Consider the following 18,567-nt stretch of genomic DNA (forward strand, 5'->3'; position numbering starts at 1 on the left):
ATTTCCTTAATAGGTTCAAACGGTTGTTTCTGTAACACAGACAGCACCAAGTTCAAGTCCCAAGGACACATAAGTGACCTAATAGGGGGAAGCAAGCGAGTTGCCCCTTGCATAAAGGTTCGTATCAGTGAATGGGAGGCTAAAGGCCTTTGGAAGAATACTGATAGGGCCGACACTTGACCTCTGATTGTACTCAAAGCCAATTTGATTTCCACAGCTGACTGTAGAAAAGAGAGAATTCTCCCAATCACATACTTCCGAGGATGCCATTTTCTGGCTTTACACCAAGCAATATAAAAGTCTTCCAGACCTTATGATAAATCTTCCTAGTGATAGCTTTTTTAGCATTCACTAGATTGGCCATCACTGGTCCAGAGATGCCACGGTCATTTAACACCCTGACTTCAATACCATGCCGTCAAATTTAGAGACTGTAAATTGGGGTGGAATATAGGACCTTGAGACAGTAGATCGGGGCAACGTGGAAGCATCCATGTCCCGTCAATCTCACAATCTCCAGGAACCAGGGCCTGGGCCAGGCTGGTGCCGCCAGAATGACTGGAATCCCCTCTCTCTGAATCCTGCGCAACAAATGTGGAAGGAGAGGGATCGGAGGGAAAGCATAAACCAGGGAGTACTGGCTCCACGGAACTATCAGAGCATCTGCTCCAATTGCCAGAGGATCTCTTGTTCGAGACACAAACTGCTGTAGCTTGTTGTTGAACCTAGATGCCAGTAGGTTGACCTCTGGCCATCCCCAACATTGGCAAATTTTCCTGGAACACCTTTGGGTGTAGGGACCATTCCCCTGGGCAGATCTTCTGGCGGCTGAGATAATCTGCCTTCCACTTCTCTACTCCCGGGATATGGACTCCTGGTACCGCGTTGGTGGTTTATCTAGGCCACTGCCATGGCATTATAGGACTGAACCCTGATGGGGCAGTCCTGAAGCTCCACTGTCCAGGATCGTAGGGCTTGATGTACTGCCTGTAATTCTAGGATGTTGATGGGCAGGGTCTGCACTGTCCCTGGCCATTTCCCCTGAGCTGTGAGCCCGTCTAGGGTCGCTCCCCAGCCTGAGAGACTGGCATCTGTAGTCAGTACTCTCCAAGTTACTGGGAGAAAGGATTTTCCCTTTCACAAGTTCTAATCCTGCAACCACCAGTTTAAGCTTAAGCATGCCTGAGGAGATAAGCACATTGTATAATCCAGGGCTTTTCTTCCTCTGTTCCAAGACAAGATGTCTTGTTGTAAAGGCCTGTACTGAGTGATCTCCGAACAGGAGGTCGTCCAGATACCCAAGCACCAGGATCCCTTGGGCCCTTAAAAGACCCAGTATTGGTGCTAGGACCTTTGTGAACACCCGGGGAGCTGTAGCCAGCCCGAAGGGTAGAGCAACAAACTGAAAATAACGTACCTCTACTGCAAAACATGGGAACCTCGGATGAGGCTGAAAGATAGGTATGTGTAAATACGCTTCCATTATAATTGATGGAGGCTAAAAAGTCTCCCCTCTGGAGTGAGGTTACTACTGAGCGGACAAACTCCATCCAAAAGGATTGCATCAATAGATACTTGTTCAGGGACCTCAGGTCCAAAATGGGCCTTGTGTCCCAGTTTGGTTTCTGAACCGTAAACAGGTTGGAGTAAAACCCTGTGCCCCTTTCGGATACCAGAACCTCTACAAGCACTACTTGATGCACTAGATGATGTAGTGCCTGAAGCAAGAAGTTTCTTTTTGGAGGATCCGAGGGAACGCTGGATCTTAGAAACCTCTGAGGGGGCACCCCCCGTAACTCCAGCTTGTAACCACGAGATATAATTGAGGTGACCCATTCGTCCTGAATTGTTGTTTTCCAAATGTCCGCAAAGTGCAGCGGCCTTCCCCCCACCCGATGGAGTGGGGGCATCCCCTCAAAAGGAGGGCTTGGTGCTGGGTTTAGAAGAATTGTGGCCCTGCCCTTGCGGCTTGCCCCTGGCCCTAGCACCCTGTTGGCGGTGGAACTGCCCTGACGCTGAGACAATTGAGGAAGCAGTCACTGGGTTTTTAAACTAGGGACGTTTGGTGCTTTTCTTCACAAGAAGTAGAGAACTCTTCCCTCTGGAAATCTTTTGGATATATTTGGTAAGTGATATATAAGTGATCACCGAATAAACATTCCCCATAAAATGGAAAACCTGCCAATACTTTTTACAAGGAAGCTCGGCTGACCAGTTTTTAAGCCATAAAAGTCTCCGCATATGTACAGACAAGAGAGCCAGATGAGAAACCTGCTGTATTGAATACTTTAACGCATCAACAGCAAAACACAGCACTCGAGGAATATCTGTTTCACTTTCAGGCAGATCATCCTCCTGGTTAGGCCTATCCGGCCATTTGACTTGATCCTTTACAGACTGGCAAATACAAATTGCTGCAACAGTTGGCTGAATAGCTGAACTGGCAAAAGAAAAGGAAGCCTTTAACTACTTCCGGACCACCGCACACCAATATACGTCCTAACTTTGAAGAGGGATATCTTCGTTATGGCAGCAGCTAGCTGCCATAACCCTGGTATCCTCTTCTCGGCAGGCAGTCCGGTTTCGGATTCACGAGATCACTTTTAATCAGTGGTGGGAGAGAGCGCCCCCCCCTCGCGCCACGCTCCGGTGCCCTCCACCGCTTACTGGAGCCATCAGCAGCAGTGGAGGTGATCGAATCCTTCTTCCTGCTAGGTATGGGGACGAGCGAGGGGAAGATGGCCCCCACCCGTCTCCATACCATCACAGGGCGGAAGTGACATCAAAGTGTCACTTCCACCCATAGCTCTTAAAAGGGCCTTTTTTTTTTTTTTGTAACCACTTTAGCCCCGGACCATTATGCTGCCTAAGGACCAGAGGTCTTTTTCCAATTTGGCACTGCGTCGCTTTAACTGCTAATTGCGCGGTCATGCACTGCTGTACCCAAACGAAATTTGCGTCCTTTTCTTCCCACAAATAGAGCTTTCTTTTGATGGTATTTGATCACCTCTGCGGTTTTTATTTTTTGCGCTATAAACGGAAAAAGACCGAAAATTTTGAAAAAAATTATATTTTCTACTTTTTGTTATAAAAAAAATACAATAAACTCAATTTTAGTCATACATTTAGGCCAAAATGTATTCGGCCACATGTCTTTGGTAAAAAAAATGTCAATAAGCGTATATTTATTGGTTTGCGCAAAAGTTATAGCGTCTACAAACTAGGGTACATTTTCTGGAATTTACACAGCTTTTAGTTTATGACTGCCTATGTCATTTCTTGAGGTGCTAAAATGGCAGGGCAGTACAAAACCCCCCCAAATGACCCCATTTTGGAAAGTAGACACCCCAAGGAAATTGCTGAGAGGCATGTTGAACCCATTGAATATTTATTTTTTTTGTCCCAAGTGATTGAATAATGACAAAAAAAAAAAAAAAAATATTTACAAAAAGTTGTCACTAAATGATATATTGCTCACACAGGCCATGGGCCTATGTGGAATTGCACCCCAAAATACATTCAGCTGCTTCTCCTGAGTATGGGGATACTACATGTGTGGGACTTTTTGGGAGCCTAGCCGTGTACGGGGCCCCGAAATCCAATCACCGCCTTCAGGTTTTCTAAGGGTGTAAATTTTTGATTTCACTCTTCACTGCCTATCACAGTTTCAAGGGCCATGGAATGCCCAGGTGGCACAAAACCCCCCCAAATGACCCCATTTTGGAAAGTAGACACCCCAAGCTATTTGCTGAGAGGCATATTGAGTCCATGGAATATTTTATATTTTGACACAAGTTGCGGGAAAGTGACACATTTTTTTTTTTTTTTGCACAAAGTTGTCACTAAATGATATATTGCTCACACAGGCCATGGTCATATGTGGAATTGCACCCCAAAATACATTTAGCTGCTTCTCCTGAGTATGGGGATACCACATGTGTGGGACTTTTTGGGAGCCTAGCCGTGTACGGGGCCCCGAAAACCAATCACCGCCTTCAGGATTTCTAAGGGTGTAAATTTTTGATTTCACTCTTCACTGCCTATCACAGTTTCGGAGGCCATGGAATGCCCAGGTGGCACAAACCCCCCCCCCCCCCAAATAACCCCATTTTGGAAAGTAGACACCCCAAGCTATTTGCTGAGAGGCATATTGAGTCCATGGAATATTTTATATTTTGACACAAGTTGCGGGAAAGTGACACATTTTTTTTTTTTTGCACAAAGTTGTCACTAAATGATATATTGCTCACACAGGCCATGGGCATATGTGGAATTGCACCCCAAAATACATTTAGCTGCTTCTCCTGAGTATGGGGATACCACATGTGTGGGACTTTTTGGGAGCCTAGCCGTGTACGGGGCCCCGAAAACCAATCACCGCCTTCAGGATTTCTAAGGGTGTAAATTTTTGATTTCACTCTTCACTGCCTATCACAGTTTCGGAGGCCATGGAATGCCCAGGTGGCACAAACCCCCCCCCCCCCCAAATAACCCCATTTTGGAAAGTAGATACCCCAAGCTATTTGCTGAGAGGCATGGTGAGGTATTTTTCAGCTCTCATTTGTTTTTGAAAATGAAGAAAGACAAGAAAAAACATTTTTTTTTCTTTTTTCAATTTTCAAAACTTTGTGACAAAAAGTGAGGTCTGCAAAATACTCGCTATACCTCTCAGCAAATAGCTTGGGGTGTCTACTTTCCAAAATGGGGTCATTTGGGGGGGTTTTGTGCCACCTGGGCATTCCATGGCCTCCGAAACTGTGATAGGCAGTGAAGAGTGAAATCAAAAATTCACGCCCTTAGAAAGCCTGAAGGCGGTGCTTGGTTTTCGGGGTCCCGTACGCGGCTAGGCTCCCAAAAATTCTCACACATGTAGTATCCCCGTACTCAGGAGAAGCAGCAGAATGTATTTTGGGGTGTAATTTCACATATTCCCATGGCATGTTTGAGCAATATATCATTTAATGACAACTTTGTGCAAAAAAAAAAATTTGTCTCTTTCCCGCAACTTGTGTCACAATATAAAATATTCCATGGACTCGACATGACTCTCAGCAAATAGCTTGGGGTGTCTACTTTCCAAAATGGGGTAATTTGGGGGGGGTTTGAACTGTCCTGGCATTTTATGCACAACATTTAGAAGCTTATGTCACACATCACCCACTCTTCTAACCACTTGAAGACAAAGCTCTTTCTGACACTTTGTTTACATGAAAAAGTTTTTTTTTTTTGCAAGAAAATTGCTTTGAACCCCCAAACATTATATATTTTTTTAAAGCAAATGCCCTACAGATTAAAATGGTGGGTGTTTCATTTTTTTTTCACACAGTATTTGCGCAGCGATTTTTCAAACGCATTTTTTGGGGAAAAAACACACTTTTTTAAATTTTAATGCACTAAAACAAACTATATTGCCCAAATGTTTGATGAAATAAAAAAGATGATCTTAGGCCGAGTACATGGATACCAAACATGACATGCTTTACAATTGCGCACAAATGTGCAGTGGCAACAAAATAAATACATTTTTAAAAGCCTTTACAGGTGACCACTATAGATTTACAGAGGAGGTCCACTGCAAAAATTACTGCCCTCGATCTGACCTTCGCGGTGATACCTCACATGCATGGTGCAATTGCTGTTTACATTTGACGACAGACCGCCGCTTGCGTTTGCCTTAGCACGAGAGCAGGGGGCGACAGGGGTGCTTTTTTTTTTTTTTTCTTTATTATTTTTTTGCTTTTTTATCTTATTTTTAAACTGTTCCTTTCATTTTTTTTTTTTTTTTTTTTTTATCATTTTATTGTTATCTCGGGGAATGTAAATATCCCCTATGATAGCAATAGGTAGTGACAGGTACTCTTTTTTGAAAAAATTGGGGTCTATTAGACCCTAGATCTCTCCTCTGCCCTCAAAGCATCTGACCACACCGAGATCGGTGTGATAAAATGCTTTCCCAATTTCCCAATGGCGCTGTTTACATCCGGCGAAATCTAAGTCATGAAATGTTCGAAGCTTACGGTTTCTTAGGCCATAGAGATGTTTGGAGCCACTCTGGTCTCTGATCAGCTCTATGATCAGCTGGCTGAATCACCGGCTGCATTCTCAGGTTCCCTGTTGAGACAGGAGAGCCAGAGAAAAACACGGAAGACGGTGGGGGGGGGGGGCATTCCCACCCACGGCTTGTAAAAGCAGTCTAGAGGCTAATTAGCCGCTAGGATTGCTTTTACATGAAAGCCGACCGCTGGCTGAAAAGAATGATACCAAGATGATACCTAAACCTGCAGGCATCATTCTGGTATAACCACTCAAAGTCGTGAATGGCGTACCTGAAGACAAAAAAATGGTTAACAATAAAACACAGTAAACAGTAAAGTATAAAAAATTGCATACCTGAAAAACAAACATGATAAAACATAACAATAAAACATTGCAGAATAGAATACAGTAAAAAAGAGCAGAACAATAGAGAGAAAGAATAGAGAGAGAGAGAGAACAATAAAACGACAACTATTTTTTTTTATTTTATTTTTTTGACCCTTTTTTTGTAACTAACTTTTATAACTGTAACCGGTTCCAGGTTCGGGTCTCTCAAAATGCGATGGCATCTTGGGAGACCCTGTGAAAGTGTGCCTAGTCTGTGCAATGCTGTACCCTACGCTAATACTCAACTAGTGAATGGTAGCGTTTAAAACATTCACCAATGCAAAGACCAGGATTGTCAGGACAGGAGGGACAATAATAGCGGGTGTCACGCCTATATCCACGCTTTCTACAGACACGACATCTTTTTTGGGGGGGTTCGCTGGGTAGGGGTACTCGGGAGGACATAAAGAAAATGCCTCTCATGCAGCCGACTGCATTTGGTTGGGGATGTGAATGGGGGAAGTACGGGCGCTGCAGAAGTGGTGGGTTCCCAATTAGGATTGGCGAATGCAGCAGGAAGGGCACCATGGGCACGACGGGCCTGTGTGTCTTCTTGGTGGCAGCGGGACACTACTTGTGCTTGTCACCTCACCAGCTTGAACTGCACTTATGGGACTCGCCACGTCACCAAGTGTTACTGCAGTGCTGGTTTGACTACGACCGGGGTGTACTAGGCCACTGGTGCTTGCCAGCTTACCAAAACGCTACCAAAAAAAACTGTTGGCGATCGCAGGGATCAGGCCTGACTCTGCGAACGCTGCAGTTATGCGTTTAGTGTTTTGTAAGTGTCAGTGATTGATCGATACTGCACTTGGGTGGGCTGGGCCGGAGGGGCAAAACGCAGGTGCTAGCAGGTATCTGGGCTGATCCCACTAACACTGCATTTTTGGGAACCCTAAACTGCTGGGGACGCTAGTATAGATCTGATCGGATCAGATATTGATCCGTTCAGATACTATACCACTAAGGCAGGTGTACGGTGCGTGCGTGGGTGTTAGCGGTACTGGCGCTAATCTGACACTGCCTGGGGCTGGTGCTTGCCAGTTCACCAAAATGCTACCAAAAAAACTGTTAGCGATCGCAGGGATCAGGCCTGACTCTGCGAACGCTGCAGTTATGCGTTTAGTGTTTTCTAAGTGGCAGTGATCGATCGATACTGCACTTGGGTGGGCTGGGCTGGGCCGGGCGGAGGGGCAAAACGCAGGTGCTAGCAGGTATTTGGGCTGATTCCGCTAACACTGCGTTTTTGGGAACCCTAAACTGCTGGGGACGCTAGTATAGATCTGATCGGATCAGATATTGATGCGTTCAGATACTATACCACTAAGGGAGGTGTATGGTGCGTGCGTAGGTGTTAGCGGTACTGGCGCTAACCTGACGCTGCCTGGGGCGACGCATATCACCGCCGGGCGATCAGGGGGCTAAACCTTTATTCGGTAATAAATGGCGGGTGCCCTGACACTATAAAAAATAAACGAACTAACCAGCGTCACCCGTAACAGTTATACGGTGATCAGTGGTGAAAGGGTTAACTAGGGGGCAATCAAGGGGTTAAAATATTTATTAGGTAGTATATGGGGTCCCTGTCGCTATAAAACGCTGACGGCGAACCTAAATATTTACGTCCCTAACTAGCATCACCAGCGACACTAATACAGCGATCAGAAAAATGATCGCTTAGCGACACTGGCGACGGGGGGTGATCAAGGGGTTAAAACTTTATTAGGGGGGGTTAGCGGGGTACCCTAGACCTAAAGGGGGCTAACCCTAACTGTCCTAACACAGTAACTGTCACAAACTGACACCATGCAGTAATCAGAAAAAAAAAAAAAACTGCTTGGTGTCAGTTTGTGACGGGGGGGGGGGGGGGTGATTGGGGGGTGATCGGGGGGGATCAGGGGTGTTTTGTGTGCCTGGCATGTTCTACTGTGTGTATAGTGTGTTTTCACTCACAGTGCAGTCTTCTCTCCTCGGCGCCGGAGCGCAAAAAAAAGAGCCGAGGAGAGATGACATCATTTCCTTTGCTGCTGTTTAGCATACAGCAGCAAAGGAATGTTCTCATTGGCCGGCGGTGATCGCGAGGGGGGGGCCACGAACGGATGGCCTCTCCCTCACCTCCGATCGTCGGGGGACAAAAGAGGACCGCCTCGGGCACCGGGGGGGGGGGGTCCGATCGGACCCCACACCCGTGGGAGGCAGATTACGTAGATATACGTGATTTTGCCTGCCCGTGCCGCCTTGCCGACGTACATCGGCGTGAGGCGGTCCTTAAGTGGTTAATGACTTTTTTTGTTTAATTTTTTTATTGCACTTTAGTGTAAATGAGATTTGAGGTCTTTTTGACCCCATATCTCATATTTAAGAGGTCCTTTCATGCCTTTTTTCTATTACAAGGGATGTTTACATTCCTTGTAATAGGAATAAAAGTGACAATTTTTTTTATTTTTTTTTTAAAGAACAGTGTAAAAATAAAAAAGGTAAAATAAATAAGAAAAAAAAAATATTAGACATCTCTCTCTCTCTATATATATATATATATATATATATATATATATATACAGGGCGGCACAGTGGCGCAGTGGGTAGCACTCTCGCCTAGCAGTAAGAAGGGTCGCTGGTTCGAATCCCGACCACGACACTACCTGCCTGGAGTTTGCATGTTCTCCCTGTGTCTGCGTGGGTTTCCTCCGGGTACTCCGGTTTCCTCCCACACTCCAAAGACATGCTGGTAGGTTAATTGGATCCTGTCTAAATCGGCCCTAGTATAGGTATGAATGTGAGTTAGGGACCTTAGATTGTAAGCTCCTTGAGGGTATAGGGACTGATGTGAATGTATAATATATATATGTAAAGCGCTGCGTAAATTGACGGCGCTATATAAGTACCTGAAATAAATAAATAAATATATATATATATAGTGTAACAAAGTGTGGCGCTAAGTGAATAATACTCTACGTGTACTTCATTAGGCAGAACCAAACAGAATGTCAATCTGGAAGGCAGTATGCGAAATGAACCAAGTTAATGAAACACAAAAAAAGTGGTATAAAGACTGTTAGTTGGCCCTAACAGAAAAATTTATTTTCCTTTCTTTTCATTAAATATAGGAAATTGTGTCCTGAAGTGACTAGCTAAAAACACAAAACCATATAAAGTGTTTGTATAATAAATAGTGAAAATAAATAAAAAGTGGAAAAGGTTGCATGTATGTCACTTTCTCATAAACCAGTATTCATAACAGAATAATAACCCACTGTTAAATGTGTGAGACAAAAATGTAAGGATAACAGAATAAATAAGTGAGTACAATAATGGTGACAATAAAGTGATGGTGAATAGCTGAAAAAGTGAAAATTGTCAACACTCAAAATCTCAGTGAAACAATACGCCTGACATAAATTGTGTACTGCTGATAAGGCCACAAGTCCAACGTGAATATAAGACCATGGGTCTATAGCTGGAACGACCGGCAACGACCAGGATGAATGGTGTGGGGTCCTTGAACCCAGGAAGGGCATACACACGGTCTGAGGTAAAACAGATGTGTAAATGGAATAGGCAAATGCACCCTTACCGACAGTGGTGGACTCACTAGCCAGCGGCTTGGGAGTCAAACAGGCTTGCAGTACAGCTGAAGAGGTGGCCCGCTATCCACGGCAGCGAACAATGGAGGAGGGCTGCAGCACTCACCAAACAAACTTCTCTGGTCTCATCAGTAACCGATATCCATGGCATGGAAGGGGAACTACTCACAAGGGTCCAGCTTCATATGTTGGAGGTAAATCCTCAAATATGGTAGGGATTAAGAAAAAAAGAAAAAAAGAGAGCTCCCCATAGTGTGAATCGGCTAATTATGAGCTTTTATTAAAACACAACAGTAAAAACAAGCTCTGATTCCATGAAAGGGAGCCAAGTATAAAAAGCGCTTGCATCAAATGGTGTCAAGACAGGCAAAACGACCCAACGCGTTTCGTCCTATGGGACTTCAACTGGGGTAACCGATATCGATGGCATGGAAGGGGAACTACTCACAAGGGTCCAGCTTCATATGTTGGAGGTAAATCCTCAAATATGGTAGGGATTAAGAAACGCGTTTCGTCCTATGGGACTTCAACTGGGGTAACCGATATCATAAGGTATTTGTGGAATAAAATGCTATAGCTCTGGGAAATTAAGCCTTTAGAGGTCTCAGCACCTTTAAGTAAAGCGATAAGAGAGGTCAAGTCAGTATGCCATTCAGAGGTTTTTGATTGGGTTGTAAATGCATGCCTAAGTTGCATATAATAAAAAAGCATGGAGGCCGGCAGTCCATATAGGTCCCTCAAAGTGTCAAACGATCGTAATTTCCCATCGCTTATAATTTGCTTTAAGTAAAAAATACCAAACCTTTTCCACCTCTCCGCATGCTGTAGTTTAGCCATCTCTGGATAGGATTAATTTCCCCAAATAGGACTATACTCATTAATACCTGTCGCCTCCTGTATATACTTAGTTTTTTTTTCCATATTTTTTGTATAAGGGCGTATGTGGGGAAACTCTTTTTAGGCTTTCCAAAAGCTGAGGCCTCTAGGGCAGTTGGTCAGACTTCCCACCTACCATGTATAGCATTAAACATTCTGAAGCACTAGGGGTTCTGAGTGTAAGGTCCCCCTCCGTGGCCATGGTACCTATCAAATGTTGCATTTGCGATGCCAAGTAGTAAAGCCATGGATTCGGTAATGCAAGACCACCTTCATCTTTAGGGCGTTGTAGAGTTTCTAGTTTTATCGTAGGCGGACGATTCTTCCAGATCAGTTCACGAAAAATGGCATTCACAATCCTGAATATCTTTAGTGGAATCACTACTGGTGAATTGTGCAGTATATATATATATATATATATATATATATATATATATATATATATATATATATATATATATATATATATATATATATATATATATATATATATATATATATATATATATATATATATATATATATATATCAATTGAGGCATTAGAATCATTTTAATTAGATTCACCTTGCCTGCAACCGACATACACAGAGCATTCCAGGTCTTGACTCGTAAACAAAATCGTACCAACAATGGTGAGATATTTAACTGACTGTATTCCCTGATTTTAGGGGAAACCTGTATCCCCAAGTATCTAAAGGAAGGGGTTACAGGTATATCCCCCACCTTCTCTACATTTAGCAGATGTTCATCATCTATCGGCATTAGGGCTGATTTGGTCCAGTTTATTTTAAGGCCTGAAAATTCCCCAAACTGAACCACCGTATCCATTGTGTTTCTTAGTGATTGATCCATATCTCCCAAAAGAATCATGGTATCATCGGCATAGAGCATCACCTTCTCCTGTCCATTTCCATAGCAGAAGCCGGTGATATCCTTGTGATCTCTAATCCGTATCGCCAGTGGTTCTATTGCCAGGGCAAACAGCAGGGCCCAGAGTAAAGGGCAGCGGCATTCTACCCGCTTCTCTAATTATTGCCTGAGGGCAGTGATATAACAAACGCACCCAAGAAATGTATATTTCGCCAAAGCCGAATCACCTCATTACCTCCCATAAATACGGCCATTCCACACTATCAAAGGCTTTCATTGCATCTAGTGACAGCAGAGCCCTCTTACCTTTGTTATCCGGCTGGGACTGCATGTTAAAGATATAATCTTCTAAGATTTATTGCTGTGGATTTGTTGGGCATAAACCCTGCCTGATCGGGGTGTATAATTGAAGCAATAGTCTTATTTAACCCGAGAGCCAAAACCTTTGCTAGTATTTTTATATCTGACTGTAGTAGGGATATCGGTCTATACGAGGCCGGGTCCACTGGGTCCTTGCCTGGTTTTAGAATTAACACAATATGGGCCTTAGACATGGAGGGCGGTAGGGTATTGTGTTCTCTTGCAGTATTAAAGACATTTAATAACTTGGGAAGTAGTGTCTCAGAGCAAGTTTTATAAATTTCAATGGGGATGCCATCCCCCAGGGGCTTTACAGTTAGGGAATTCTGCCACAGCCGTCTGCAACTCATCCAGATTTAACGGGGCGTCTAGTTCTATTCTCTGGGAGACCGAGAGATGCGGAAAAACAATACCATCCAGGAAGTTGGACAACTCCTCAGGGGTGCTCCTCGAAGAGGAACAGTATAGGGTTTCATAAAATTCTGCCAGCGTTTGGAGTATCTGATCTGGGGAGTGTACCAGCCGCTCATCAGCCTTCTTTATAGAACCTATTAATGGGGATCTCTGTTCTGAATTAGCTATTCTAGCCAAAAGACGGCCTGACGTTTCACCCTCCTCAAAAAAAGCAGTTTTAGAGAAAAACCTCTTTTTGTCCGCCAAGGAGGCCAGCAGGTGCTCGTACGCTGATTGAGCCGACTGCCATGCCTCCCTAGCGGAGTCAGTGGGGTCCTGAACATACTTTGCCTCCAGAGAATTAGCATGTGATTCCAGTGTTTCCCGTAGTGCCTCAGAATGCCTTTTAAATCTTGGTAACCTCATTACTAAGTATTTTCTTAAGATGGGTCTTAAAGGCCTCCCACTCTGTAAGGACAGACAGATAGCCCGGTTGAGAGGAGAAGAACTTCTTGATATTGCCTTCTATGTCTACATGGGAGGTAAATAGCTGTAGCCAAAAGGCGTTAAATTTCCACGGTGCCCTTGGGAGTGTGGATTGATGAGATACAATAAGGTTTATCACCATATAAGAGTGATCAGATACACACCGGGGTTTATAAGAGATGTCTAGAACCCGAGGAGAGCATAGCCGGGTTTCCCACTGCCAAATCTATTCTAGATAACGAGCCGTGTGCTTTTGAGAAACAGGAGAACTGTTTAGCAGTGGGATTCCGGTGCCTCCATATATCCATCCAACCCACCTCCTGCAACAATCTAGCCAGAGGCGTTGTCCTGAGGGGAGCAAGAGAGCTCGGGCCCGGGTGTTTATCCAGGGCCGGAGCTAGCCAACTATTGAAGTCTCCCACTAGTAGCAGCGGGAGGTCCGGCTTCCCCTCCAAAAATTCTAGAAGAAGCCGGAGTACCCGAGCATCAAACGGGGGAGGTATATAAACACAGGCCAACACACATATGAGAATACCAAAGCGACAATGCAAAAATACAAATCTACCCTCCTGGTCTATTTTTGAATCAAATTCCTGATAATCCAGGGAGCTGTGTATCACTACACTCACCCCCCCGAGAAAAGGAGGTGTGAGTGGAATGGTACGACCCCCCAATCCGTCTATATTTCATACAACTTTTAGATTCGGACGTTAAATGCGTTTCCTGCAAGCATATAACCGCAGGATAGAATTTTTTTCAAGCATAAGATCATAGTGCATTTTAGGGGGGAGTTCATACCTCTAACATTCCAGGAGATCACCGGAGAGCCCGCCATTTCAAAAACAAAGTCAGCTGCGGGGGTGGGCCATAGAGTGGCCTCCTTGTATAGAGACCACCAGGATCCTGGTTGAAGGAATGGCAGTAGGCTTCAGTAGTATCAGGCAGTCATCCTGTTATGGCAAAGCATGGCTGAATCCAGAGAAGGAATAGACCATTTGTTAACAAAATGTCACCAGATACAAATCCAGCAAGCACTTGGGGGGCAGACAACTTAGAGGATGTAAATGGGGATGCAAAATGATAAAAGGGTTTGCAGGCTTAAAAGTCTTAAATGACCCAAGGTTAGCAATAGCAATGGTAGAAGCAGGCTGGTCCTGCGGCTTCAGAGTATTACACACTGCATCAGTAAGAGCCAAAATGGCCTCCTTGGGAGTAACAGGAATGGGCTGCAACACCTCAGGGTTCAGGCAGAGATTTTAGAAACTCTACCAGTCTTTGTGGCTGATGGTACAGAAGCCACTAAAAGTCAGGCACAGAATCTGCTACAGAAGGTGTGGGAGAGCGCTTGTGGCCTCTGTGACCAGAATATATTAAAATGGGGTAATTTGGGCTATAAAAAAAAAAGTAATGCATTACTGTGGTAAGCACCTCAACTGAAAGAGAAGAGAACAAGGTACACCCAAACAAAGTAAAGGAGGACTCCAAGGAAGGAAGATACTTTAGCAACAGAGGACAGCATGACTCCAGGTTGCCGACATTAGCAACATCAATAGACAAGCTGAAAGCAGCCCCTGTTAGTAGAAAGTGTACTGTGTCTAGAATCAAGCATGTTGAGGCCTTGGTGTGGTGTTGGGCAAGGAAGGTACAGGCTTAGGGAAAGAGGCAGAGGGGCCTGCTTACTTGTGCATTCAATTTAAGTGAACATTTCTCATCTCCTCTGGTAAATCTCTACAGAAGCATCAGTTTGCTACCCAAGATTCCAAGAGCTGGGGTGGGTGGCACAAATACACAACTTCCCGACTAGCAGCCCGATTTGCATCTAATGTTATTTTTCTTAAAAAATGTACTCCATGAGCTTTTAACAAACACTAAATGTTATCTATGCAAATCAGGAAAGAAATAATAAATGCGTGCATACACGTTTAATGAAAACTTAATACTTTAATTGAAAAAAAATGTATATATTAGAACCGCATACAGAATTATAAATATGGGATGTAAGCATTTCAGGTGCTAGAACAGTCCTCGCCTTTTAAAAGCCAAGTACATGTTTGGTTTTAAAAAAAAAAAAAAAAAAATTATATGCTAATGACAGTACATGTAAAACCATTCAGTAAGAGAAAGTGAGAAGATCAAATTCAACAAGGGAAATATCTGTGCCCTACATTTCTGTCATTCCGTTTAGGTTTGCAATTTCCCCAAGAACTTTGTCTGTGTATAATACCCATACCCCCTGCCCCACCGAGTCCCTAAAATCAGTCTTCCCAGATACTGCTGAAAAAGCGTGCACGTGACATCTGGACATGAAAAAAAAAAAAAAAATCCATGCATACATTCACATGCCTGCACAGGGCACTGAATGTAGTAACTAGATGTGTGGAAAGGTGCTCATTTTCTTCTTGGTTCCTACAAAATGTTGCACCAGCTGTTAGTTCTGGAAAGCGAACAGGCCCATTGCATTAGATGAAGCTGTTTCTCAGCATAGGGAGGGTATCGGAGATAAGTAACGCACTCGACCGCAGTGTTGCGCAGCATGCAGGCACGACTGTTAGAGAAGGTATCAAAGCCGAACTTGCCACCGTAGAATCCACCTCCACTGTTTCCTGAAAAACAACATATATATCAAAGCCTGAAAAGGAAAACAAAAACAGTAGATGTAAAGGTTAGCCCTAAATCTACAGAGAAGTTTGTTAGCGTGAACCTGTGCTTTTTCCATGCACTGCACAGCAACAGGCTTACTCTACTCTAAACCCAGCCACACAAGTTGCACATACAGTGGGGAAATTTGATCCCCTCCAGATTTTGTAAGTTTGCCCACTTACAAAGAAATGAAGGGTCTATAAATTTTTATCATAGGTGTATTTTAAACGATAAAGACTATCAACTAAAAATCCAGAAAAAAAAAAAAAAAAAAAAACACGATACAAATGTTATAAAGAGAGTTTCAGTTCAGCATGTATTCGATTCCCAAGTAAAGCATGACTTAGTACTTGGTGGAGAAACCCTCGGCAAGCACCTTGGTGGAAAACTTTTGTTGGCAAGCACAGAGGTAAGACGTTTATTGAAGTTAGTGACCAGTTTTGCACACATCTCAGGAGGGATTTTGGTCCACTCTAGTTTACAGATCTTCTAAATCCTTAAGGTTTCTTGGCTGCCGCTTGGCAACTCGAGGTTTCAGCTCCCTCCATAAATTTTCTATAGGATTAAGGTCTGGAGACTGGCTAGGCCACGGCACTTTGCAGGCACTTTTAACCCTTTTTCGGCCGTTAGCAGGGGTTAGAAGTGTCCCGCTAGTGGCAGAAAAGTGCTGCTAAAAATAGCGGCTCTTTACCGCCGACGCCCCCAATGCCCCAGTGTGAAAGGGCTCTTAATGTGCCTTTTAAGCCACTCCTTTGTTGCCTTGGCGGTATGTTTTGCATCATGGTCGTGCTGAAAGACCCATCCATGACCCATCTTCAATGTTCTGGACTGAGGGAAGAAGGTTCTCATCCAAGATTTTACAATTACGTGGCCCCATCCATTGGCCCCTCAGTGCGGTAAAGTCAGTCTGTACCTCTAGCAGAGATACAGCTTCCCGCCCTATTTTTCACCTGGAGATTCTGCTGCTCCTCAACACTTCCTGTCCTATAGTGACAACGTTCACTCACTGTATCTATGGCGAAACAGTATTACCCTAGATTGCTCTTCTGATTTGGACTTCAAATGCCTGCTCCTCTCTTCATCTCTATTGCTTCAAGGGATATTGTAGTTTACAGAGAGAAGATAGCTGGCTGATAACTGAGATTTCAGTTCGGTGCAAAGGAGGTCCCAAAGAACACTGGATATCTGGCAAGATTTACAGGCATTTTTTTTTGTACTTGCAGAAAAATGTACTTGGCCTAAAAAAAAAAAAAAAAAAAAAAAATGCAGGCACATCTACAGACTGGCAAGATTCAATATATTATGTTTTTTGTTCTTGGGTTTAGATATACTTTAAAATATGCCATTTAAAGGGCAACTAAACTTTTTTTTTTTTTAATTTTTTAAACTGTGACAATATTGAAGACAGTGAAATCATACATTTTCCAAATAGCCATTGTCATTTTTCTTAAGTCTCCAGCTTTGAAAGGTTTCCATTGTGCAAATAGTATTCATATATTATTTGTTAATACTGTTAGTCCCCTTGAGGATTGAGTTATTGCACTGTAAATGTAATCTCTACGCTTCCCCACTCCTCATTTTATAGAACCATGCATTATGCCATCAGAAGAAAATCTTTGTTCTGTTATAACCAACAAGTATCTTGCCTTAACAGTGCTTAAACATACAAACCTATTCCACCGCATGGCAACCTTGTGTACAGACATTGAATCATGTTGTCATTTGAGCAGAAACTTCCACTAGACGTCTTCTGCATGACTTCTGCAATGACCTTAGAACAAGAAACAGACTGATTGTTTCAGAAGCAAGCAAAATAATTGTACATTGGTACAAAAAGGGCAACCAAAAGCAACAGGCACAATGCTAGCATCCTTAAAACTAAAATGTATTGGGCTGCCTCCCACTACCAAAATACTCCTGGCTTTAATGGCTGAAGCTATGTCCAAGTATAAGCTAATTTATGAAGCTAGGATTTATCCAAGTAAATTCACTAATATTTTGGGTCCTTATGTGCAACTACCTCTGCTATTTTTTTTTCTCTTTGCATCTGCAGCATTTGTTTTTGGATTGTCCAGGCCAGCCTCTCCACCGGTGTTCCGCAGAACACTGGGGTGCCGCCATAGGTCCTCAGGTGTGCCGTGGGATCATGGGAGAAAAGGGCTGTCCGATGATCCTGATCTCCCGTCGAACTGTACATCGGCACTGCAAAGAGCTTGGTCAGCCCCGGCAAAGGGAAAGTAATAGGAGAGGGAGTATGACATGCCCTCTTCTTCCCCCTACAGTGCAGTACCTAGCTGCGTGAAGAAAGGAACTGTACTTTAAAGGGCTTTATGCATACATGCGTGCGCTTGTTATGGACCTTGCTTTGTGCACTGGTCCAAATAATTTGGTGGGGGTGGGGGTGGGGGGGGGATTATGGTGTGGAGTTGGGTTTGGCCGCATAGTTCCAGTGAAACTCTTAAGGCATCAGCATACCAAGACATTTTGGACAATTTCATGCTCCCAACTTTTTGGGAACAGTTTGGGGATGGCCCCTTCCTGTTCCAACATGACTGCTCACCAGTGCACAAAACAAGGCCCATAAAGACATGGATAAAAAAAAAAAAAAAAAAAAAAAAAAAAAAGTTTGGGGTGGAGGAACTTGACTGGCCTGCACAGGCTCCTGATCATAAACCCAATAGAACATCTTTGGGATGAATTAGAGCGCAGACTGCGAGCCAGGCCTTCTCATCCACATCAGCGCCTAACTTCACAAATGCACTTCTGGAAGAAAGGCCAAACATTCCCATAGACAGACACTCCTAAACCTTGTGGACAGCGTTCCCAGAAGAGTTGAAGCTATTATAGCTGCAAAGGGTGGGCCAACTCAATAATAAATCTTACAGACTAAGACTGGGGTGCCATTAAAGTTCATGCAAAAGTATGCCACATAGT

At 43.8% G+C, this 18,567-nt stretch overlaps 1 protein-coding gene across 1 annotated transcript in view; it reads right to left on the minus strand.

The window, feature by feature from the left end:
• Window positions 1-14,924: 14,924 nt before the first annotated feature.
• The window catches only part of LOC141144266 (aldehyde dehydrogenase family 3 member B1-like), a 34,887-nt gene continuing 31,244 nt past the window's right edge, over window positions 14,925-18,567 (minus strand). Inside the window, exons 9-10 of the mRNA XM_073629769.1 lie at window positions 17,305-17,404; window positions 14,925-15,596 (exon numbers count right to left, since the gene is read on the minus strand). Of these exons, the coding sequence (XP_073485870.1) occupies window positions 15,400-15,596; window positions 17,305-17,404 (297 nt within the window). The 3' untranslated portion in view covers window positions 14,925-15,399. The remainder of the gene's footprint in view (window positions 15,597-17,304; window positions 17,405-18,567) is intronic.

The sequence above is a fragment of the Aquarana catesbeiana genome, linkage group LG01 (assembly GCF_042186555.1).
Source record: "Aquarana catesbeiana isolate 2022-GZ linkage group LG01, ASM4218655v1, whole genome shotgun sequence".
NCBI classification, from domain to species: Eukaryota; Metazoa; Chordata; class Amphibia; order Anura; family Ranidae; genus Aquarana; species Aquarana catesbeiana.